This window comes from Phascolarctos cinereus, unplaced genomic scaffold, assembly GCF_003287225.1.
Source record: "Phascolarctos cinereus isolate Bilbo 61053 unplaced genomic scaffold, phaCin_HiC Scaffold_3;HRSCAF=262, whole genome shotgun sequence".
Lineage (NCBI taxonomy): Eukaryota > Metazoa > Chordata > Mammalia > Diprotodontia > Phascolarctidae > Phascolarctos > Phascolarctos cinereus.
Window position 1 is genome coordinate 31,611,169 of NW_027555736.1, and position 24,978 is coordinate 31,636,146.

At 46.6% G+C, this 24,978-nt stretch overlaps 1 protein-coding gene across 1 annotated transcript in view; it reads left to right on the forward strand.

The window, feature by feature from the left end:
* Nucleotides 1–24,978, forward strand: part of LOC110200071 (uncharacterized) — a 120,588-nt gene that overhangs the window by 56,677 nt on the left and 38,933 nt on the right. Inside the window, 6 exon segments of the mRNA XM_078150753.1 lie at nt 14,380–14,424; nt 15,200–15,232; nt 20,715–20,768; nt 23,636–23,696; nt 23,699–23,721; nt 24,580–24,633. Coding sequence (XP_078006879.1) covers nt 14,380–14,424; nt 15,200–15,232; nt 20,715–20,768; nt 23,636–23,696; nt 23,699–23,721; nt 24,580–24,633 — 270 coding nt within the window.

The window sequence follows — 24,978 nt, forward strand, 5'->3', positions numbered from 1 at the left end:
TGGCAGCAAGAAATACTACAGCTTGACCACACGTTTGTTACAAAGAGTGGGGGACAGGGGGAGGAAATGGAAGCAAGAGAAAATAAATGCTAGTTAGTTGTAAAAAATACATTTTTAAGGAGAAGCCAGGTGGTGCAGTGGATAGAGCACTAGCCCTGGATTCAGGAGGACCTGAGTTCAAATCTGACCTCAGACACATAACACTTACTAGCTGTATGACCCTAGGCAAGTCACTTAACCCCATTGCCTAACCCCTCCCCCCCAAAAAAACCCCATTTTTTAAAAAGAAGACCTGGGTTCAAATCCTACCCCTAACACCCACTGGCTGCCTGACCCTAGGCAAGTAGTTTAACCAATATGAGTCTCAAGGCCACTATCTATAGAATAGGAAAGATGGGAGGGATTGTTGTATTCTTAGCGTTGATCTGGTGCACATACAAAAGCTTAAATTAGTATTGATAAGTCAAAATAAATTAATTTTAAAAAATTATTTAAAGCCTAAATTAGGGCAGTCATCTAATAACACTTACAAGGAGATCCCAGGCCAAGGTACCTTGGAGTCAGTGGCTCCAGAAAAATGTGACTCCCCAAGAGAAGTCCCCAAGGGGAGCCTCCATTGATCCAAAGAAAGCAGACAGGTTGAAGAAGATGGGACTGAGAAACATGGGGACTAAAGACCTCATGCCTACCAGCATCCCCTTGCCTAGAAGAGGGAGGCTGTAGAGGAAGTGGCCAGAAGTTCAAGAAGTAGCCAGGGGAAGGAGGCTTGAAGGGGATTTATAGCTGGGACCAAGGATCTAGAGCATGAGGGAGCTTCAGAGAACATTGAATCCAACTTGGATCTTGCAGATGAGGAGACCTGGCCCCCTTGAGGGGAAAGGACTTGTCCAAGGCCCTACGTCAGGAGCACAGCCAGGATGCCCACTGGTACTCCAACTCCTCATCTCGTATTCTTTCTCACTGTGGTGCACTACCTTCCCAAATTCCTGCAAGATTTAAGAGCTCTGATGGTTCTGATTTGGCCCCGGAGTTCTGATGGAAGATAACCCAGACCAAGGCCCTTGGGAGAAGAGCGTGGAGTATTGGAAAGAGCCCAAGAACCAAAGTCAGGAGAAATGTGTTCAGGTCTCAGCTCTGATACATACAGGCCTGAAATCTCATTTGGGCCTCAGTTTCTTAATCTGTGAAATAAGCTGGAGAAAAAAATAGCAAATCCCTGTAGTAGTATCTTTGCCAAGAAACCCCCAAATGAGGTTATGAAGTCAAACACAACTGAAACAACTGAACAACAACAACAAGAAAATAGCAGTTGGGGCTAAGGAGTGACATTGTCAGACAGTCTTTAGGCAAACCCCATTGGAAGGGGTGTGGAGGACAGATTGCAGAGGGGAGACTCTGGAAGCAGGGAAACTGGCTAGAAAGCTATGACACTGGCCCAGAGGAGAGGGAATGAAGACCCAGCCTGGGATGGAAGCCTGTGAGTGTAGAGAAGAGAAATGGGCTTAGATGAGAGGAGAAAGGAGATCTAGCTACTGACCCATTATAGAGAGTGAATGACAGGGTTTGTTGAATTGAATGGAACTGAACATGGTAGAGCTGGATTGTCCAAGTCCTTGCTTTATCCTTTCCCTGACATGCATAGTGTTGCCAACATGGACTGGTCCATGACCTGGTCCATGTGGGTCCTGTGCCCTCTTACCCTGCACTACTCTGCTCTGCATCCTTCTTTTCTTCCTCTTCCTCTGTGGCCTCTGTCCAGGACCAGGAAAGCAAGAGGGGCTGCCATCATGAAGGCAGATACCTTCAAAAAGAGCCATGAGAATTTCTTTCTTAGGAGGAAAAAGGGTGAGAGGGTCAGGAAAAGTGAGAAGAGAAGCCAGGCACTAGTAATAGCCATTTTCTTGGTGTTGGGAAGGCTATCTCATGTAACTATGGGGGTTACAAGGGGTCTGTGGAATAGCCAACCACTTGGGTTTTGATTCACCAGAGGTAGTAGCTTGTCCCAGTAACTTGACCAAGAATCAAAAACTGTTAGAGGTGGCCAACCCTCTGATTGGACAAAGAGGGAAACTGAGGTCACACAGCTAATCAGTCGTAGAGCCAAGAGGCTGAGTGTCCTCCCTGATAGTCTGCTACTCTTTCCACTTCACCTTCATGCCTCTCGCCACGTCCTGTCCTGGGTGGGATTTGGGTCTTACCAAAGGCATTTTTCAGTCTCTGAAGTTGGCTAATGATTTGTTATGTTCCTCCCTCTTCCTTCCCTTCCTCCCCCCATTACCACCCCCTCCTGCCGTTGGACAGGACGAGTCTGACATTTTTCATTTTCACAAAGGCTGGTTAGCCAATATGTCAGGTCTCCGCCAACACAGCGAGATCAAAGCTGAGGTCTGGCACCAAGCAGCCTCCTGCTCAGGGTTCCCCTCCCCTCCCTGGGCTAACTGATTATCCTGACTCACCAGCCGCGTGTGAGCACATGTATGGCTATGCACCCATGTGTTATCTATCTGATCACAATTTATTGTGCCAATCTATTTAAAATATGTTACAAGACATAAAGTATGTTTAAAACATTACAGCCCTGGCCAGCTTTCAGAGGGCTTGGAGTATATCATCAGACCATAAATTCCGAATATCTGAAAGGCTGGCAACAGTTTATCTCTGACTGTATCAATACTCTGACTGTATTTAAAGGCATGCGAATGTGTGCAATGCATTTGAAGTGAGCGGCTATTACAGTATGGGGAAGGCAGATTTTTCATAGTGCACCATTAATCAGTGAGTCCTCTAATCGTCCCCAAGATGCATTAGGTATAATTGGCACCCCCATCAGATTTCCAGATGGCATAAAGCTGGGAGGAATAGCTAACGTGTTGGGTAGTAGAATCTGGGATCAAAAAAATGTCGGTAGGCTGGAACAAGGGACCAAATCTAATAAGAGGAAATTTAATAGGGAGAAGTATAAAGTTCTGTGCTCGGACACAAAAAAATCAGGATGGGAAAAGTATGTCCAGGTAGTAGGGATCACCGATGAAAAACGCCTGGAAGCTCTTAGTGGACCACAAGCTCCATTTGCGTCATCAGCAGGATGCAGCAATCAAGCTTAGGCTGTACTGTGTCCTAAGTGAAAGGTCCCAATGAGCATTTATTTCATCCAAACAACGACCCTGAAGGAGAGAGTCCACTCTAGGTAGGAGGGGGAGGGCCAGTGAGAAGACACAGAGGTAGCTAATGGAACACGGAGTTCAAGGAACCAGGATTCCAATCTGGCCAGAATGTAGCGTAAAGAAGAGAAAAGAACAATAAGCCTGGAAAAGTCCGCTGCAGCCAGACCATAAGCGGGCTTTAAATACCAAACTAAGCTTGCTTTTAGCCACTGAAGGTCTGTGCAGGGGAAGGACGTGGTCGGGCTTGTCCTTTAGAATCATTATTTTGGCATCTGTGTGGAGGATGGATTGGTGAAGGAAGAGGCCAGAAGCTGGGAATCCAATTAGGTGCGATAGTCTAGGAGAGAGGTGATGAGAACCTGAACCACTGTGGTATCTCTGTGAGTGAAAAGAAGGTGACAGATGGAAGAGAAGGGGTGGGGGCCCAATCCCCGAGACTTGGCAACCAGATGCATAGGGGCTATAGTCCCCCTGCCGTCTGCCCTGGTCAGACCCCATCTGGAGTAGCTTTTTTCTTGAGGCCTCACATTTTAGAAGGGACAATGACAAGCTATCCAGAGGGAGAAGGAGAGAAGAAGGCAATAACCAGGATGCCATGAGGGACCTAGAGACTGATGGATTCTTTGGGGCTGTGAGTGACCCCTAGTTTAAAGGAACACTCCCGTCTAATGAATAGATGGAGCTCTAGTGATGTATACAATGTGGGAAGTCAAACATGAAGGTGACCCAAAGGGTGATGGAGAAGTCCATGGTGAATGGAAGCCCGCTGCAGCTTCGGTCATCCGTGATGACTCAGGCTTAAGAGGTCACCTAGGAGATGGATGCTCATGGCAGGGTTGGCCTGGGAGAGGAGCCACGTGGCTGGATAGAGGGCTAGCAGATGGAAGAGTCTGTAGCATGTTGAGAAAGCTAGAGAAGGCCCTCCAGTACCTTGGATAGGTGCTACAGAGAACAAGATACAGGCAAGAACAAACCAGGACCCAAAAGGATGAATGAGCTCCAATCTTCACAGATGGAGGAAGCGTTATTTCCATCCCACCCTAATCCGAGCCCCAGACCTCAGCAATGTGGAGAACGCTGGAGCTACAAGAGTCCTTAGAGACCCTCTAGTCTGATTGCCCCACCTCCACCCCCCCCGCTTCATTTTACAAAGAAAGGAACCTGGAGGACAGGATGTGTTTGCCCAGTCACACAGCTAGTAAGGACCAGAGCTGGAATTTGGCCCTCAGGTCCAAAGCTCCTTCCATTCTACTCATTAGGTTCCCTGAGGCCCCAGCAGTACAGTGGAAATGACTTGGGTCCAGATCTTCTGATGTTACTACAGAACTTTGGGCAAATTCCTTGACTTTCCTCTGCCTCAGTTTCCTCAGCTGTAAAATAAGCTAGTGTGATTAGAAGGTCTCCATGGTCTGTTCCATCTCTCAGTGCCTCTGGCACCTACCATAAATACATTGACCGGAGGTTCACATCTTGCTTACGTGACTTGGTCCCATGATTTTTAGCTGTGGTTCAGTCATTTCTGTTGTATCCGACTCTTTGCTTCCCCATTTGGGGCTTTCTTGGCAAAGATACTGGAGTGGTTCACCATTCCTTCTTCAGTTCTGAAAAGAAATATTTCTAGTATTCATTCGACTTGTTCTTAAGCTATAAACATTAACTGAGGACCTCAGTTTCCCCATCCATAAAATGGAGGAAGGAATTCTCCCATCTAATCATTTACACCAAAAGGGATACACAGTCAGTGAGAACCAGGACTGGGATCTGAGGCCCAAGGCACAGCCTTTGGGCACTTTTAGGAGGATCCCAACCCCGGCTCTGTGGAGAGCCTCTACCTCAACGCCTGCTGGCACCTGCTTATGCTCAGCTCTCAAATCCATCTCCTCATTGGATAGGGAGTCACCTCTTGGAGCCAGCCGCCAGACTCACTAATCTCAATTCAAATTAAAAGGCAGCAAAGTTCCCCCAAACTTCTGGCCTTCTTGGGTAGGGCTCCTTGCCCAGGTAATTCCCTCTGTCGTCTTCAATCATACTGATCACTTCCTCTCTTGAATTAGAAAAAAAAAAGCTGGGGGCTTAGCCAAGACTTGGGCTTCCTCACCCTTGCATGGGAACAGAGGTGAAGAAGGACAGCTAGAGGAAGCAGGCTCTGGAAGGGGAGGGGGGGGTGAAGGGAGGGGCGGGCCCTAGCACCTACTCACGGGGCCTCTCACCGGAACAGTCTGTTCTGTTCTTGTCATTTGGGCTGGGGGATGAGGGGCGCCTACAAGCCTTCTGGCCACCTCCCCTCCAGCCTTCACAGACTCCAGCCAGCCTTCCTCTTCCACTCCAGAGAACAATGAGTCTGTGTGAACCTCAGGATTCTTGGCCCCCACAGCTCCCATTCAGATTTTCTATTTGTGGGTGGGAGGCCCTGTTTCTGAAAGCCCCCTAAACTGCCTCTTCTGAGGTGTAGTAGACAGAGCCTTGAACCGAGAGTCAGGAGAACTCGGTTTGAATCCTGACCCTTGTCCTTACTATCTGCATGGCCTTCATCAGGTTGCTAACCTCTCTGGGTCTCAAATTTCTCATCTGCAAGATAAAGAAATTGGACTTCTAATTCTAATTGGGCTTTTAAGATCCTTTCCACCTTGGCTCTCTGACCCTCAATTTCCTCCTCCATAAAATGGGGATAATACACTACCTATTTCACAGGGTTGCTGTGGGGAAAGTGATTTATAAGCCTTAAAGTGCTATAGAAATGTAAGTTGTCTCTGGAGTTGACCTTGAAGGCCTCCTTCCTTGATGAGTTTCCTCCCAATCCCCACCCTCCCTGGGCCGGGAGCGGCAGGGACTCCCAACTATAAATCACCCATTGGCCAGTCTCTCCCACAGGATGAGAAACGTGCGAGGGTTTGTACATCATGGAGTTCACCCCTTCCTCCCTGTCATTCCCATGAAGGATGGCCCTTTCCATCTGGAACAGTCCCAGGACAGAGGGTCCATTGAAGCCAGAGCTTGGTCAGTTTGGCTGTTTCCTAATACAACCTTGTTCACAGGGCCCCTTTTTGTGAGTCAAAACATCCTGGGATGTCAGGCTAGAAAGAGAAGTGTGGAGTAGCCTACTGTTTCTACAGAGAGAGAAACTGAGGCCCATAAAGATGAAGTGACTTGTCTAAGGCCGCACAGATAGTATGCAGGAAAGATTTGAACCCAGATCACTACAGATCCAATGTTCTTATCTCTGAGGATTTAGAATTGGGGGCTTTGTTGAATCTCAGCTGACGTTGAACAAGGCAGTTCATTTCTCACAAAATCTTAGAGATGTCAAACTTTGATGGAACAAAAGTCCTCTATATTATACCTGACCAACTTTTTTTTTCCACCTTCTTTTGCTTAAAAACTCTTGTGAGGTAAATCCACTCTTCTCAAAGGCAGACCAGTTCTACTTATGGTGTGACCTCCAATTGTTTGTAAATTTCACCTGGGCCTCAGTTTCCTTCTCTGTAAAATGAGGGGTTTATATTGAATGATCTCAGGATTTTCCAAGCCCTGATCTCCGCAGATTCCATGCCCAAAGGTTATAAGTGACATGATATTCCAGTACATCTGAAATGTAGCTTCCACATTACAAGTGACGTATTCCAGTACATCTGAAATGTGGCTACTGTCCTTCCTAGTGGTAAGGGCTGGATGCACGCACAGGGAAGGCCTTGTTAAGACTTTTCTGAAGGACCTGCTATTAAACCTTTCTAGATGGAAAATTTTTTTAGGTAGGAAATGGAAAATCAGAGACATCTATACAGGGCCTCATGTCAAAACATGTCATGGGAAAAAGCTTTATGAGCGGAAACTTTCGAAGAGGCCCTCACCCTGCCTGCCGACAGAATCAGAGACATTGGAGCTGGATAGGACCCATTGGATGATTTATTCCAAGCCTCACATTCTGTGATTGAAGGAGCGGAGAGCCGGAGAAGAGAAATTAGGAAATTAGTGGGAGAGACAGGACTTGAACCTAGGTCTTTCTGCCCTGCCCAGCATTCTCTCGGCTATCCCACGCTTTCCCAAGATCATTGGGTTGCAGGATTGAGAAATGGATGGGGCCTCAGAAGCCACGTAGTCCAAACCATTCCTGAATGAGGATCCAGCCGATAAGTGGTCATCCAGGTTCAGCCCGCCACCTCCTTCAGAGGCCAGTCCACTTTTGGATGGCTCTCAATGTGAGGAGGTTTTTGATGATTTTTTCATTTTTCATTGCTTCTATTCTGACATCAGGGGTCCAGGACAACAAGTGTTATCGTCCTTCTGCCTGGCAGCCCTTCAGATCTATGAAAACACCTATACTGTCCCTCTCCCCCACCCCCTGCCCTGAATCTTCTCCTCTACAGGCCGACCACCCCTATTTTCTTCAACTGATTAAAATACAGTGTGAACTCTAGCCCCATCACCATCCTATTTCCACTTCTCCAGATGCTCTTCAGCTTATCAACATCTTTCCTCAAATGTGGTACCTATGATTAAACACAGCATTGTAGATGTCATCTGACCAGGGAAGAAAGAATACACCAAGACTAATCCCACACCCAGCCCATTGTCACCAAGTCCTGGTCACTCTAGACTCTAGGCCTCTCATAACCCAGCTTAAGCTTGTATCCTTAGACAGCAACTTGGACAAGCAGCTCTGAAGTCCTGTGAGGTCATCTAGTCTCACCCCTTTATTTTAGAAGTAACATTCCCATGGACATAAAGGTAGTGGGTGGTACAATCAGGATTTGAACCTTTGTCTTTCAACTCCAAATCCCATACTCTTTCCACTTTACCGAGCTTCCTCTTTGGTAAATAGTGGATGTAGCACTAGGCCTGGAGTCAGGAAGACCGAAATTAAAATCTGGCCTCAGACAGTTACTAGCTGTGTGACCCTGGACAAGTCACTTAACCCTGTTTGCCTCAGTTTCCTCATCTGTAAAATGAGCTGGGGAAGGAAATGGCAAACCACTCCAGCATCTTTGCCAAGAAAACCACTGAAGAGTCAGACACAACTGAACTGACTGAATACACACAAATGCACACACACAGCATACATACATCTTCCCATGCACTTTCATATGTATCTCAGAGATTTTATTGAGGCACCTTTCCCTTCCCTTCCCTTCCCTTCCCTTCCCTTCCCTTCCCTTCTCCTCTTCTCTATCTTTTCCACCTCCCCCACCCCTTCCCTTTACCCTTAATCATAAGCACACTTGGCATGTCTGCCTCTATTCAGAATGGACATTCTCTATTCCAAGCCTCCAGGTCAGAGATTGTTGTAAACCCACCACAGTCTTACTAGGACTCGAGAGAATTAGTCGCCCACACTTCCATAGGAGTGGCTAGAACAAATCTTCTCAAAGTACTTGGGATCATGACCTGGCCAATTGCTGCTTAGAGCCCAGAGCCCAGAGCCCAGAGCAGAAGTTGGCTGCGGGCCCCCAGGCCTTCTGCCGAGCATTTATTCCCAGAGTAGTTGGCTGGGTGGAGCATGCCAAAACTGAATAGTGAAGAGCTGGAGAAAGGAGCCAGAAACTTCCTCACTACCCAGGTCTTAGCCATTTCCCACCTAAAAACAATATCCAAGCAGCCGGTGCACCCAGCCCGCTCCCACTCACAGCCATGGGAGAATGAAGTAAGTCCCATTCAGTCCAGATCCCTCATTTTACAGAGAATTAAAAACCCAGGACTAGAGATGGGAAAAAGCCAGCGTAAGGTGACACAGACAATAACAAAAGTAAAGATTGGGACTCAAGGCCAGGCTCCAGTTAAAACCCACTGAAAATTAAAGGATAATTTAAATGATGAGAGTTTCAATGGTCTCCTTCCCCATCCCCGCCCCGACAACCTAAAAATGTGAGAGAAGGTAGGGAATAGGGAGAGAAGGTAAATAAATAAGTAAGACGTGCTTACTGTATACCAGGCACTGTGCTAAGCGCTTTACAAATATTTTCTCATGTGATCCTTATAACAGCCCTGGAAGGCAGGTGCTATGATTGTCCCCACTTTGTTATTTGTATAATTTATTGTTATCCCCAGTTAAGAAAACCGAGGCAAACAGAAGGTGACTTGTCTAGGTTTACACAGCTAGTAAATGTCTGAGCTAGATTTGAACTCAGGTCTTCCTGAGTCTAGGCCTAGCGTCTAGCCAGTGCCCTACCAGCTTCCTCAGCTTTTCTTATAAGGAGGAGAAAGCAAAGGGCTAAGTCAGTTTGCTTGGTACTCTAGAGAGAATACTCTCTCTGGAGGTAAAGGATCTGAGTTCAGATTCCACCTGTGTGACCTTGGGCATGTTATGTTACCTTATGAGCCTCAGTTGCCTCATCTGTAGAATGAGGAGGTTGGACTCACTGGCCCCTGCGAGCCCTCTCAGCTCTAGCCCCAGGATTCCAGGATGTTGTGATCTTAGATTAGAACGGAAGCAGTCGAGTTGATTAGGCAGTTGTCTGCCCCCATCTTGGGATGTTTTCTCTGTGATCTCCCAGGGGAGGGGAGAATAAGTTTGCAGTGGTCTTTCAGGGAACCCCATAGAGCTGAAAGGTCTTCAGGGTATGCCTATGAGAGAAGGGCCATCCAGACTGTTCAGGGAGCCTGGTGACCTGGCTTCCCACTGGACCAAGGACCTCATGGGGCAGTGCTAGGAAGAGCCACATTTACCCCAGCAAAAGGCCACCGGTCTGGCGCTAGCTGAGCAAGAGGTGGAAGGGAAGTAGGATTGGGGAGTGGGAAAGGTTGAGGGGGAGAGCCTGCGGCCAGACCTTCTCCAAGGATAATGGGGTCTCCAACCAAGGTCCTGTGCTTCCCCCTGCTGGCCACTGCAGGCAAATGGGACCACATTTGCTCATTCCCAGCTCCCCTCCCAGGTAGATAGACGGACCATCCCCAGAGTCCTGAGAGCAGAGAAGGGCTGGGGAAACATTGGCTAAGGATGAGGAGGCAGTGAGTGGGACCAACCTTATTTACAGCCTGCAGGTGGATCTCAAAGGCACAACTGAGGACGGCTCTTTCTGAGCCTTCTAGTACCCTCCCAAGGTACATCTGGCCCCAAATCACCTCAGCAAACATTTAGCAAACATCCGCAGCACCCTGGGCTGGGCTCCAGAGCAGCAAAGATGAAACAAGATACAGCTCTCAGCCTTAAAGAAACTCTCAGACACTTGGTAGCTATTCACAGCAACATTGTATGAAAATTGAAAGAGATAACGTATGCAAAACCCTCTGCAAAGCTTAAAGCACTTTGTAAGTCAGCTCTTATTGGCATTAGCCAGAATAATAATAGTTTTGACAATAATAATAGGAAGCAACCTGTCTGGGGTAAGAAGGAGAGCTAGCCTCAAAGTCAGGAAGACCTGGGTTCGAGACCTGCCTCTGATGCATTTTGTGGGGTCAGTTTATTTCTCAGCGTCCCCAAGACACACTCCAGGATTCTTAAGTTGCAAAGTCTCTGGCAATCTGCATCAGAAAAGAGATTTTCCTCACTGAAGAGTTTCCTATACCAAAACCAACAGACAAAAAGCCCAAACAAACAAAAACAAAATAAAGAGCTTACTGTGAGGGGATACCACCTGAACACGGAAAAAGCCTGACAGAACATAGGCTAAAGGAGAGGGGTTAAAATAGGGGGGGAAAGAAAGTGAAAGGTTACTTTTCAGCTGTGGACTTCAGAAGAGACTTCTTCATGAGGGTGGCCTGAACTGGAGGGAGGAAGGAAACAAACATTTATTAAATGCCTACTATGTGCCACACACTGTACAGGTATCATCTCGTTTGATCCCCACAGCAACCCTGGGAGGTTATTATCCCCATTTTACAGCTGAGGAATCTGAGGCAGACAGAGGTTAAGTGATTTGCCCAGGGTCACACAGCTAGTAAATGTCTGAGGCAAGATTTGAATTCAGGTCTTCCTAATTCCAGGAGAGTCATGATTTCCATAGACACAGATGAGTCCGAGGTGGGTTTCAGGCACTGGAGAGTAATAATATTAATAATAACAATAATAATAGCACTTATATAGTACTTTAAACTTTGCAAAGTACTTTAAATATTTTAAGCCTTGAAACAATCTTGTAAGTTAGGATACATGACTTTATCACAATTTTACAGATGAGGAAACTGAGGCACAGAGGAGTTAAGTGACTTGCTCAGGGTTACACAGAATGGGGAATATCTGAGGCAGTATTTGAACTCAGGTCTTCCTGCCTCCAAGTCTTGTACTTCATACATTCCACCTTCTAGAAGAATACCCTACCCAAAAGCTCGGAGATTGGATTGAGGTTGAGATCAAGGGCCAGTGAACTGTCCAGACGTCTTTCTTTTTGTTATTTATATCCCCAGTGCTTAGTACAGTACCTGACACATAGTAGGTATTTAATAAATGTTTATAGATTATTGGATTTTCCTGAATGTAGAATACATGGAGAATAGAGACTTCAGAAGGGCCTTGAACACCACACTAAAGCATATTTTGTTGTTGTTTGATTGTTTCAGTCGTGTGCGATTCTTTGTGACCCTACCTGGGGCTTTCTTGGCAGAGATACTGGAAGGTTTGCCATTTCCTTCTCCAGCTCATTTTACAAATGAGGCAAACAGGGTGAAGTGACTTGCCCAGGTTGACACAGCTAGTAACTGTCTGAGGCCAGATTTGAATTCAGGAAGATGAGTCTTTCTGGCTCCAGGCCCAGTGCTTTATCCACTGGACCATAGGTAATAGTGAGCCACTGAAGGTTCTTAAGAGAGGAAGCATCAGGTCACACCTGTGCTTTAAGCAAATTATTTCCTAAGCATTTTTTTGGAAGAAGGAAGGATTTTTGTTTTGGGGGGTTTTTTAATTAATTTATTTTGATTCACCAACAATCACTTCCATATGCTTTTGAGTTTAAAATTTTTCTTTCCCTTCCTCGTCACCACACTCCCCAAGATAGTGCACAATCTGATATAGGCTATACATATACATTCCTATTAAACATATTTTCACATTAATGATGTTGTAAGTAAGAATTAGAACCAATAGGAGGAACCACCAGAAAGAGGAAACAAAACCCAACAGAAGAAAAAAAAATAGCAAATAGTATGCTTCCATCTTCATTCAAACTCCATAGTTCTTTCTTTGGATGTGGATAGCATTTTCCATCATGAGGCCTTTGGAGATGTCTTAGATCCTTGTATTGCTGAGAAGGATTAAGTCTATCAATATTAGTCATCATACAACATGGCTATTACTGTGTATAACGTTCTCCTGGTTCTGCTCACTTCACTCAGCATCGGTCCGTACAAGTCTTTCCAGGTTTTTTCTGAAGTCTTCTTGCTCATCATTTCTTATAACACGATAGTATTCCATTACATTCATATACCACAACTTGCTCAGCCATTCCCCAATTGATGGGCATCCTCTCAATTTCCAATTCTTTGCCACCACAAAAAGAGCTGCTACGAATATTTTTGTACATGTGGGTCCTTTTCCCATTTCTTTGATCTCTTTGGGATATAGCCCTAGAAGTGCTATTGCTGGGTCAAAGGGTATGCACATTTTTATAGTCCTTTGGGCATAGTTCCACATTGCTCTCCAAAATGGTTGGATCATTTCACAACTCCACCAACAATGCATTAGAAAGCACCAAGAGTTATTTAAGTGACTTGCTCAGGGTCACAAAGTTACACAATTACAGGCAGGATTTGAACTCAGTTCTTCCTGATTCCCAGGCCAGTCTGATAGGTGTGGTGTGGTACCTCAGAGTTGTTTTGATTTGTATTTCTCTAATCAATAGTGATTTAGAGCATTTTTTCATATGACTATGGATGGCTTTAATTTCTTCACCTGAGAACTGCCTGTTCATGTCCTTTGACCATTTATCAATTGGGGAATGACCTGTATTCTTATAAATTGAACTTAATTCTCTCTATATTTTAGAAATAAGGCCCTTATCAGAGAGATGAAGGAAGGATTTTTGGAGGCAACCAAAGTCAAGCTAGGAAATCTCCCTCCTTCCTGCTGCCCTGCCCAGAGGGAATTTTGAGATGTGGGTTTAGAGGAACTTGGTCATTTCCAGAATGAGAGGCTGATTCCAGAGGCAAGTAGGAGTGAAGAGGTCATGGAGACTAAATGAAAGCTATTCAAGGGTCATGTTTTAATTCCCCCCACAGACCCTGCTGACCTTGCCATTGTCTTGAGGGGCCAGAAATGAAGGGGAGAGGAGGCAGGAACCAGCTGCAGAATCACCATTTGGTGACTCTGGCCTTCAGGAAACAGGCAGTAATGACAGGCAGATTGGCTTAGCTTGAAGTTGTGAAATTGGGGGTCAGGCCCCCAGGGCTTCCTGTCCAAAGAATGATGGCCTTGTTCCTCCATGCTCCTGCCCTAGCTGGAGCAGTGATAGATGGGGTTTCATCTTAAAGTGCCTACTATGTGCCAGGCTGTGAGGTGAAAACAAAAATGAGATGGATTCAAATCCTGACCATATTAGCTGGCCTTTCCAAACTAGTTTTCTTATCTGTGCAATAGGCATTCTAACACCTGCCTTATCCTCTCAGCATTTTTTTTAAAGGATAGTTTTTTAAAAATGTGACAGCACTATGGTGGTTTGAGGGAGGGCTTGGGTGGCATTAAATTTCAGGACAAATTGTAGGATTAGCAGCTTGCCTCCAGTCCCTGTTCGTTTCCCTTCACACAGTGGAAAGGACACTGTCATTTACTATTCTGAGCCTCAGTTTCCTCATCTGTAAAATTAGGGGGATGGACTGGATTGGCTCCTGAGTCCTTCCAGCTCTGCACTAAGATCCTAGGATCATTCCTCTTCTTGAAGTGTAACAGATTTTTCTGGAGACTGTGCCATAATCCACACCCTGGGAGTCGATCTGGGGCCAGACAAGCCTCTCAATCACACAGGGTGTAGAGGAAAGGGTCTTGAGATGGGATCTGGCATCAAATTCTGATTTCAGCTCTTCCTAGCTATGCTACCTCTGAGCCTCAACTTACTCACCTGTAAAGTGGGTATGATAACACTTGGCCATCCTACGTTGCAGGACCAGGAGGAAAGTGCTCTGCAAACTTTAGTCTCCATAAAAATGTGAATTCTTCTTAAGATCATGGTTTCTATAAGGGACTGGCCCTGGCTCTCTCTAGCTTGTCCTGGGCAGGGCCTCATGCTCCTGGTGGACCTTGGTGCCTAGGGCTCATACCTCTATTCTCACTCTCATTTCTCATTTCTCACTTCAGGGGGAGAGGGGCATGCCCGGGATGCCAGGAAGGCCGGGACCCAAGGTACCTTTCAGGAGAATGGACTGAGCTCTGCTGACTTCCCTGCATTTTTTCTCTGTCTCCCTCCCTACCTGATCCCAGCTCTGACCGTAGCTTGCTGTGTGTGTCTGTGGGTGGGTCACATTCTCATTTCTGTGCCTCGGTTTCTTTATCTGTAAAATAGACATAATCATAACTGTTGCATCTCCCTCAGATGTATTGTAAGGAAATCACCTCATGTGTCCTAAAGCCTGCTAGAAACTGGAGCTAGTCATTCTTATCTCTTCCTGACAGCCTTCTCCCTGAAGGGTCCACCTTGCTCTCAGCCCTCCACTTCCCTTGCTTGACCTCTGAGGAAATCCCTAAAGATCTGGCTTGATCATTTTTCCTAGCCTTCTTCCTTTCAACCCCAGAGTCCAGGCAATCCATCTGAGAAGGAGTTGTGGCTCTCTGGCTGACCAGTAGTCTTCTCTCCTCTGCCCTGAATCCCTCCCTGGGATTCCCTTGCCCAACCTGGGAATCACCCTGAGACCTAAGAGACACCCCCACCCCAGGGACTCTGTGGGGCCTCGAGCTGGGGCACAGGGAAAGCCAGGGGGCTCTCCAGAAGCCTTGCCTGGCTTTTCACAAGTGGACCGCAAGCACAGGGAACCTAGCCCCGCCCCCAGCCCTGGCCTGCTGCAGGGACCCCAGAAGAGACAGGGCTTCAGGAGGCACATGCATGGTGTGAGTGTACTATGCTTTCTTACTTGTCTTTCTCCTTCCTCCCATAAATGTCCTTGTCTTTTCTCTCTGTCAGGGGGCTCCAGGGACAGCTGCCTTGGGGATGAAGGTCAGTTTGACTTCAAAACTTAATCTGGGAGGGGTAGGATCAGGGGCAGCACTAGGACAGTGTGGTCAAGGAGAAAAGGCGTGAATGAACTCAAATCCAAGCCCCTTACTTCCTGGGTGATCTTTGGCTTTCCCATGTTCCCATTCTGTGCCTCAGTTTCCTCATCAGTAAAATGGGAATGATAGCTCTTGTTCTACCAGCCTCCCAGTCTGGTTGAGGAAGAAGCACACTGCAGCTAGGGGGCTCCACAGTGCACTGGTCCTGGAGTCAGAAAGACCTGAATTCAAATCCAGCCTCAGAAGCATGCTACCTGTGTGACCCTGAGCTAGTCACTTGGTTTTTCTGCCTCAGTATCTTCATCTGTAAAAATAGGGTTAATAGGCACCTACTTCTCAGGGCTGTTGTGAGGATCAAATGAGATTATATTTGTAAAACACTTTGCAAACCTTTGAAGCACTATATACGTGCTATGGCTGTTATTTAGTAGTTTCGGTCATGTCCGACTCTCCTTGACCCCATCTGGGGTTTTCTTGGCAAAGATACTAGAGGGGTTTGCCATTTCCTTCTCCAGCTCGTTTTACAGATGAGGAAACTGAGGCAAACAGGGTGAAGTGACTTGTCCAGGGTCACACAGCCAGACTGAACTCACAAAGATGATAGTGAGCACTTGTGCCTTAAGGTTTCCCACATGCTTACCTATGTTCTCTCATTCAACATAACTTGATCTAAATAGGCCTCGCACCTCCCGCCTTCCCCCATACACACCCTCTCCTCTCTAATCTAGCTGACTCCTAACCAGGCTAGAACCTCCCCCAGGGATCCCAGGCCTCCTCATGGTACCACAAAAAGGATGCTGCTGCCTGTGGGATCAGAGGACACGAGTTATCACATGTGCGAATTGGGGCCAGTTGCATTGCTTTGGAGAGCATCAGATCCCTCCTCTGTGTGATGAAAGACTTGGGACGGGAAGATCTCAGCTGTCCATTCCAACTCAAAGTCTAGGATGTGGTCATCTGCCTGCCCCTCAAGGAGGACTAGGGCTCCATAATAGGGAAGGAAATGCTGGAAGGCAGTAAGGGTGAGTTACATCAGGGTTATTTTCCCATTTTGGAAAGCATTCAGCCAAGGCAAGGAGGCTTCTGGGGGATGCAGATGCATACTTCATCTGTAACTTGTAGCCTTAGGAGAGTCCACAGGCAGTGAGGGGTTGAGATGTTTGTCCACGGTCACATAGGAGGTATGTGTCAGAGTCAGAATTTGAACTCAGGTATTGGTGATTCCAAGATGATCCAGTGACTCTCCCTGAGCACTGCTCTGAAAGGCCGGGACATTCTCTACATATGTCTCTGAATGTCTTTCCCTTTTTTCCTTCATTCCTTGTTTTCCCATCTTTCCTGATCACAGGTGAGCCAAGGTATTGCCATGGCCAGTTCAAGCTTCCCTGACAGGGCTGCCCCCCACGACTACAATTGCTCTGGGCTTTCTTGTCCTTTCCAAGTATCTGGGTGGGTCTGGGTGGGCACTGGTGGCAAAAGATGCCCAGCTCTGTAGCTCTGGACCTCCCCAGGAAAGGCGCCTGGTGTTTGCTGCTGGACAGCAGATACCCATCTTTCTACCTCATCTCCTGCAAACCCTCCCTCGGGTCTAACTGCCACTGATCTGGTCGCACATTGCCTCCAGCACATCATCCTGGTGGATGCTTCCTCCTTCCACTATTCTCTCCACCACATCTCCTACTCTCAACCCAGTCCCTGCGTGTGACCCTACTAGGAGTAGCATTTGGGTATAAGAACTCAAAAATAATCCCAATTATCCCTGAAGCAGGTTTTATTCCCTCTTGCTTTCCTCCCTTCTGGAGCACCAGATTTGGAGTCAGAGGACCTGGCTTCTAATCCAGCCTCAGCTACTTACTACCTGGGTATGACTCGAGAGAAGTCATTCTCCAAAACTTAGCTTCCTTTATCGCTGTAGAATGAGAGGGTTGGATTAGAACAGAGGATGTGTGTGTGTGAGATCTCTTTAGTGAAACCTGTGGACCCCTTCTCCGAATTATGCAATTGTACTGAAATAAACATGTGATTTTTTTTTCCAGTTCAGGTTCACAGACCACTTGAAATCTATTCACAGATGCCTTGGGTGTCCACTGACCCCTAGTTAAGAATCCCTGGATTAGATTGTTTCTAAGGGGCTTGGATTGACTGTCGCAAATTGAGAAGAGTCTGCCTAGCTTGGGGGTACCCTTCCTGGTTTAGCTATGCTGCCAAAATAGTCCTGGGTGGTCAGGGGTCCAAAATACAGCGAGAACAAGTCACAGTGTAGAGTTAGGCACGTGGATCCTGGAGCAGAAAGGGCCAGGTGCAGGAGGCAGTGTCTGAATTGGAAACAGGTTCACATAACCCATTCACAAGCATTTCTGAAATTGTTACTATGGGCCAGGGACTGCTCCAAGCTCAAAAAAGAGTTACCTCAAGGAATTTACTTTCTAATGAGGAATGCCACCTATCTGAATAGACAAGACAAACACAGAATAAATGGAAAGGTGACCTAAGGTGGATTGCCTTAGGATTTAGAGCCCTCGAGGTTTGTCCTTTGTTCTCCTACAAACTCACTTTGTAAAGGAAGAAACTGAGACCCAGAAGAAGGGAAGTGGTTTGTCTAACATCATACAGCTACTAACTAAATGGTGGATTGAACCACAGGGCCCCTGACTCCAAACCCAGTCCTTTGTACACTGTACCAAGCTCCAGGGTCCAAAAGATCTTTCAGTTTGCCACATCCGGTTGGTCTCTGTTCAGTCTTTTCTGAATCCCCTTCAGCTGGAGATCTCCTGCCCCTTGTTATCCATGGAAATGGGTATTAGCAGGTTACAAGCTTAAAGAGTCGTAGGATCACTGTTGGAGATCAGAAGAAACCTTAGAATCTAAGTCCTTTTTAAAGTTGGGGAAACTGTGGTCCAGAGGAGCTAAGTGACCCAAGGTCACATGGAGAGTAAGGCTATGAGGCTTCAAGTCCAAAACAATATCCATCATGCCCACTGCCATCTTTCACTGCATAAAACAAAACAAAACAAAACCCAGACCCTAACATGACCTTTGACTGCACAACTAGAGGCATAGTGCCCAGCATGAGGAAAATGATAACAGAATGTTATCCATCTTGGTCAGACCACATCTGGAGGAGGGCATTACATTTTTGGTGTCAGATGTTAAGGACTTTGATGAAGTAAGCCGCATCCAGGAAAAGGGGACCAGTGTGAGGAAGGCAGGAAGACAGGGAGGAAGGAAGGGAGGGAGAGAGGGAAGGAAAGACAGAGGGAGAAAAGGATTAAGCACTTACTAGTATGTGGTAGGCACTAGGCTAACTGCTTTATGCTAACAAGCATAAAGACAATCCCTGCCCTCAAGGAGCTTACATTCTAATTGAGGAAAACAACACAAAAAAGGAACTGAAAAGTAGGGAGGGAAGGGAGAAGTCAGTTGGAGGAACCAGGGCTGTTTGACTCAGAAAAGACCAAAGGAGACCCAGCAGCTGCCTTCAAATATTTGAAAATCCGTGAAGGAGAGAAAAGATTCCAAGTCTTCAGCTTGGTCCTGAGAGTAGAAATAAAACCCATGGATGGTTGCTGAAGGAAGGAAGATCTAGACTTAGTGTTGGAGGAGAAACTTGGAGATGATAGAATGAGCAGCCATAGGAAGTCTCGGTTTCCATCACTGGGGGCTGTCAGACAGAGACTGACTGATCTCTTACCAGGAACACTAAGGAGAGAATTACTGCTAAGCTAGTGGGCTTGGCCCAGGGGCCTTCTGAGGTCTCCTCCAGCTCTTAGATGCTAGGATTTTGAGTCCTTGGGGCTGGGGGTGGGACACCTCCTCTGTCTTCTCATCAGTGACTCTGTCTTCTTGCCTTGCCTCAAAGGGAGAGTCTGGAGCTTCGGGAATGCCAGGGCCCCCAGGTTTGCCAGGGAAGAGGGGGCAGAGGGTAGGACACTGTGTGTGGTTTGTTCCCCTTGTGTTCCCTTCTGCGTGTGCCTCCCTCCCCACCCTGGACTTGGATGTGACCTCCGTGTGTGTGTGTGTGTGTGTGTGTGTGTGTGTGTGTGTGTGTGTGTGTGTGTGCATGCAGCCCCAGGAAGGGGAAGTGAGAGACAAGCTTGGCAAAGCCTCCTAGTGCTGACACCAGAGATGCCCTTCGTGTCCCTGCCTGGCATTACCTGACTTCCTTAGGAGCTATTTATTGCCTAGGGGGAATCAGAAGGCAGGAGGAAACAGTGTGTCCTTCCATGCCCTCGGACATTGCCATCCATGGTCTCCTCTCTCCCCTCCCTGTGTCTCACTCTCAGACTTGCATAAGGCAAATTCCCTTTTCATTGACCTTTGTGCATTTTAGCGGTAGAGGGGCTGAGAAATTCACTTTGGGCAGGCATGGGAGAGAATGGGGAGAAATCCTTGAGTGTGGCGGGTTTTATTGGCAATGTAGAGTGTTGGAAATATGGGATGTAGAAGACCTGGGTTTCTAGTTGTACAATCATGGGCAAGGGACAGCCCCCTCTGAGCCTCAGTTTCTTCATCTGTAAAATGAAAACAACAACCCCTAGAACGCATCTCAGGGAATCTGTAGGCTAAACTTTTCCAAGTCTTAAAGCATTATAGAATTCCAGTAGAATGGAAGCCCCTTGAGTGCAGGGACTATCCCTCTTAGGTATTTGTACCCTCCCCCCCATCACCTAGCACAGTGCCTAACACATAGTAGGTGCTTAATACCTGTTTGTTCACTGATTATGGAAATGGGAGTCAAGATGTAGAAATTGTTATTGTTACCTAGAATCCTACTTTTCTGAGTGCCTATATGCTCTCAGAAAAGACTATTTAATGCAGTGGGCATCAAGAGCCCCTGGGGGTCTTCCCTAGAACGTGGTATGTTCTTCTCTGAGCCAAGATATTGGCAGTGAGAGCTCCCACTTCATCTCCTTGGCACCAAGCCCCAGGCAAGGGATCATAAAAATCAAAACTAGAGGGTCCCTCAGAAGCAGTATAGCCCAAGTCACTCATTTTACAGATAAGGAAACTGAGGCCCAGAGAGGCTAAGTGACTGCCCCAATGTCACATGGATAGCAGAATTTGAACCCAGGCCTTGTGATTCCAGTGCATTTCCATCACACCATCTTTGCTCAGAAGAGGCCCAAATGATAGAATAGATGAGGTTTGCTCTTCACCAGCACAAATGGTATCTCATGCTGGGTTGGCAGGGGAGTCACTATTCACCAATGCTATGGCCCATGATGTTTGAGCTGGGAGTCATGAGTGTTGGGATCATGGCTCAGCTGGCAGCCAGAGGTCAAAGGTCAACCAGAACAACGGAGTCGGAGTTTAGAGGATGAGGCCTTAGCGGCTTATGGAGAGGACAAGTCGCATCCTTCCAGAGGAATCTCTGGGTAAAACATGTCTTCCCTCAACCTCCTAACCCACCTGTGTTTCTCCTCCAGGGTGAGAAGGGGAGCGCCGGCAGCCCCGGCCTGCCTGGATTCCTGGGCCAGAAGGTCTGTAACAGCTTCTGATGGGCAGGCTCTTGCCTAGCTCGGTGCTGACAAGAAGTAGGCTCTTGATGCATGCTTGTTGATCAATTGGTTGATTGTCCATCATCCCCAGGAGACATGGACATTATTGGGTGGTGTTCTGCCAGGTCAGGAGGGCTGGAAGGGGGAGCTTAATTCTATAATCTGTTCAACGAAGCAGGGAATAGCAGAGAACTGGGAAAACCATTTAATTCAACAAGCTTTTATTAAGTACTATGTGCCAAGCCTTGTCTTGGGCCCTAGGGATACAACAATGAAAAAAATCATTCAATCATTAACAAGTATTTATTAAGTGCGTGCTTAAGTCCTCCAGGCACCCATGCTAGGGGTAGAAATATAATAAATGAAACAATGTCTGCTTGGAAGGAGCTCGAGTTCTCCTGGGAGAGACAACAAATGCACACAGAAGTGTATAGAGAATAAACCTGAAAAGAAGGAATCCAAAGTAATTAGATAGGACCCAACTAGGGAGGGAGGACCCTGGGGTGGGCGGTGGGGTGGCAGAAGGTGCTCCTTGAGCTGAGCCCTGAAGGAAGAAGAGGGATTCCTTGAGGTGGAGGTGAGGACAGGCACATTCAGACATAGCAGGCAGGCAGAAAAAAGTCAGAGAGACAGGAGATGGCATGTGTGTCATTCATGAGGAAGACCATTCATGATGGCCAGTGTGGCTAGCTGGAAGAGTTTGGGGGGGGGGGTGATGTATAATGAGATGAGGAAGATAAGCTGCGACCAGGTTGTGAAGGGCTCTAGAAACTAAACGAAGGGGGGAAATACATATATATATATATCTGACATATATGCGTGCACGTATGTACGTGCACATACATCTGTATATGTACATGTGTACATATGTGTACACTCATACTTTTTGGGAGGAGCCACTGTAGTTTACTGCATATGACAGTGACATGGTCATATCTGCTCTTAAGGAAAATCTCTTTGGTAACTGTGTTTAGGATGGAGGGAGGAGTTGGAGACTAAGGCAAGGAAAGCCACTTTGGAGGCTATTGAAAGAATCCAGGCAAGAGGCAATGAGAACCTAAACTAAGATCATAACTGTGTGAATGGGGAGAAGGGGTTGGACGCAAAAAGATGCTATAAAGGTGGAAACAGCAAGAATTAGCAACCACTTAAACATGTGGGTTTAGGAAGACTGAGGAGTCTGGGAAAACTTGAAGGTTGTAAACCAGAGGCTAGAAGAGCTGTGTTGTCTTTGACAGAAATAGTGGGGTTTGGAAGAGGGGAGAATTTGTGGAGAAAGATATGAGTTCTGCTTTGTACATGCTGAGTTTATGATATGGAACTGAAGTTCATGGGAGAGACTAGGACTGAAGATGTAGCTATAGATATACACACATATGTGTGTATGTAAACGTATATATGGGTGTAGATTTAAATGGATAGAGGGATGGATGGATAGATGGATAGATGGATGGATGGATGAAAGGATGGATGGATGGATGGATGGATGGATGGATGGATGGATGGATAGATAGATAGATAGATAGATAGATAGATAGATAGATAGATAGATAGATAGGCAGACAGGCAGATACATAGCTAGGTGGATGGGTGATAGATAGATAAGCAGATAGATATAGCTCGATGATAGATAGATAGATCCATAGATAGATACATAGGTAGATAGATTAGCAGCATAGAGGTGATCATTATGCCCATGGAATCTAATGAGGTCACAGAGATTGAAGAGAAATAAGAGAAGGGGGCCCAGGACAGAATCTTGGGGAGCACCTGTGGTTACCGAGCATGGTATTGATGAAGAGCCAGCAAAAAAGACTGAGAAGAGGTCAGACAGGTAGGAGAATTAGGAAAGAGAAATATGAAAATACAGAGAGGAAAGAGCATCCAGACAGAGAAGGTGATCAACAGTGTCAAATGCAGCAGAGAGGTCAAACAGGGTGAGGACTGAGAAAATGCCGTAAGACTTGGCAATTAAGATGTAAGTTATTAAATTAAAGTGATTTTTAAAAATACAACCACAACCCAGTTCCTAACTTCTTATACCCTAAAGAGGGGAATAGGACATGTGCAGATGAGCATAATACATGGTAGAATGTGGGCAAAGGAAACATCAAGGTAGAAAATTTGAGGAAAAACTGAGGGAGGAGAGATTCCTTTCAGCTGCAGGAATCGGAGAGAAATGACTGAGGTCATGCCTGGGCTGGGCATCAGAGGAAGAAAAAGATTTCAACAAACAGAGAGCAAAGGAAGTGTCCTCTTTCTATGGAGAAGGGGAAAAAGGCATGAAGATGGGAAAGGGGAGTCTGAGGTTGAACGGTGAGCTGTGTAATTTGTATGGAAGATAAAATATATAAATAGGAGAAATTTGAAATAAGGTGGAGAAAGTCAGTGTATTAAATGCTGGACTAATGAGTTTGAATTTTAGCTTAGAGGCTATTGGGAGACAGTGAAGGGTTCTGAGCAAAAGAAATGCTAGGGTCAGAAAATTTAGGAACTATCATGGGGACTGTGGACAGATCCCTGCCTGGATGGGGGTTACCCAAGTTCATAGAGACAAATCTGCAGCCACTTCCTGGTCCAGTGTTTGTAGACCCACCTTCTGATGAGGATTCATTCCTCCAAGCCTAACTCTTTATTCTCAGCTGCTTCATTGCTCTCTCAAATTTTCCTTCCCTCCAGCCCCACATGGTAGGCAAGGCACACAAACCCTATGTCCATGTAAAAGCCTGCGCTGTTGAACTAGAGCTCATTGTCCTCCCCACACCCTTTCCTCCCCACCCCTTCCCATCCTCTGCTCCCTCGTTATCCTGTGACATTCTGGACCCTGGATAACTCTGCATCTTCAACAGGGAGAGAAAGGAGATGCAGGCAATGCCATTGGAGGAGGCCGAGGGGAGCCAGGGCCCCCGGGATACCGGGACCACCAGGACCAAAGGTGAGTTTTCCCATGAAGAACAGACCCTCCGAAGGGCCACTTTTCCCTCAGCCTCTGTCTGTGGCTCCACTCCTAGAGAGGTTGCCCTTTCCTCTCTGGCCTTCCCCTGTCCTTTTCTCAATAAATCTGACAACCTGAGACATGCAAAGACCCTGAAAGTGCTTCCAGTTCAAGTAGTTTCTTCTTTCAGAGAACTGTGCAATTCAAACAGCAGAAGGAACCTTAGACATCATTCAGTCCAGTTCCTTCATTTCCCAAAAAAGGAATCTGAGGCCCAGAAAGGGGAAATGAGGTACCCAAAATAAGAGCCACACAGCCTCCTGCAGTCACCCACACCACTGCTTTATCACCCGGAGGGTCAATTTCTTTCTTCTCATTCATTCATTTGGCAAATATTTTTGAAGTATTTATTCTGTCCAGACCAACATACCAGGTGCTGAGGTCAGTAATTGAGATGAGGCGTGATCCTTTCTCTTGTGGTGTTTAAGAGCATAGTAGGAAAGTAAGACACAAACACAGGAACACTAGAGTATGTTCTGTGAGGCAGTGTTGAATAGTAGAAAGAGCGCAGGACTTTGAGTCAGGAAGACCTGGATTCAAATCCCACCTCAGTCACTTACTAGCTATGTGACTCTGGGTAAGTCCCTGTAACCAACCCCTCTGTGCCTCAGTTTCTTCATCTGTAAAATGAGGGGGTAGGACCAGATTATCTCTAATGTCTCTTGTAGCTCTAAATCTATACACTTATGATTCTAAATTTATGCATAAAGGAACTTTCCCTGACCTTAAACCAAGGATATCCCACTCAGCACCCCAAGCTACTCTGTCTCCTCTTACAATATTCTTATTTTTTTCCAGGGAGAAGCTGGCACCAGTGGCCAGACTGGGCCTCCTGGGAGCCAAGGAGACAAGGTACAGAGGATTCTGGCCTCTGGGAACTGTCATTACGCGGTCATCTGAGCGACTCTAGCCACAGGGTGGGGAGGGGAAGCTTTCTTGCCCAAGACCTAGGCCAAAGATGAAGGCCCTGGACCTGGGCCTTTCCCCAATTAGGACAGTTCTGTATGGCTCACCAAAGACTACAGACCTCACAGATTGTCGTGTTGGCCAAGTGATATCATGGGGATAAAACACTGAAATCGGAGCTTTTCATTCATCTGATTCTTGCTTCATTGGTGCATGTTTCAGCCTGACTGGTGGTAGACTGCTAGCTGAGTTGGTTTGGATTTGGGGTTTGTTTGGGGTTTTTTCAGGGGG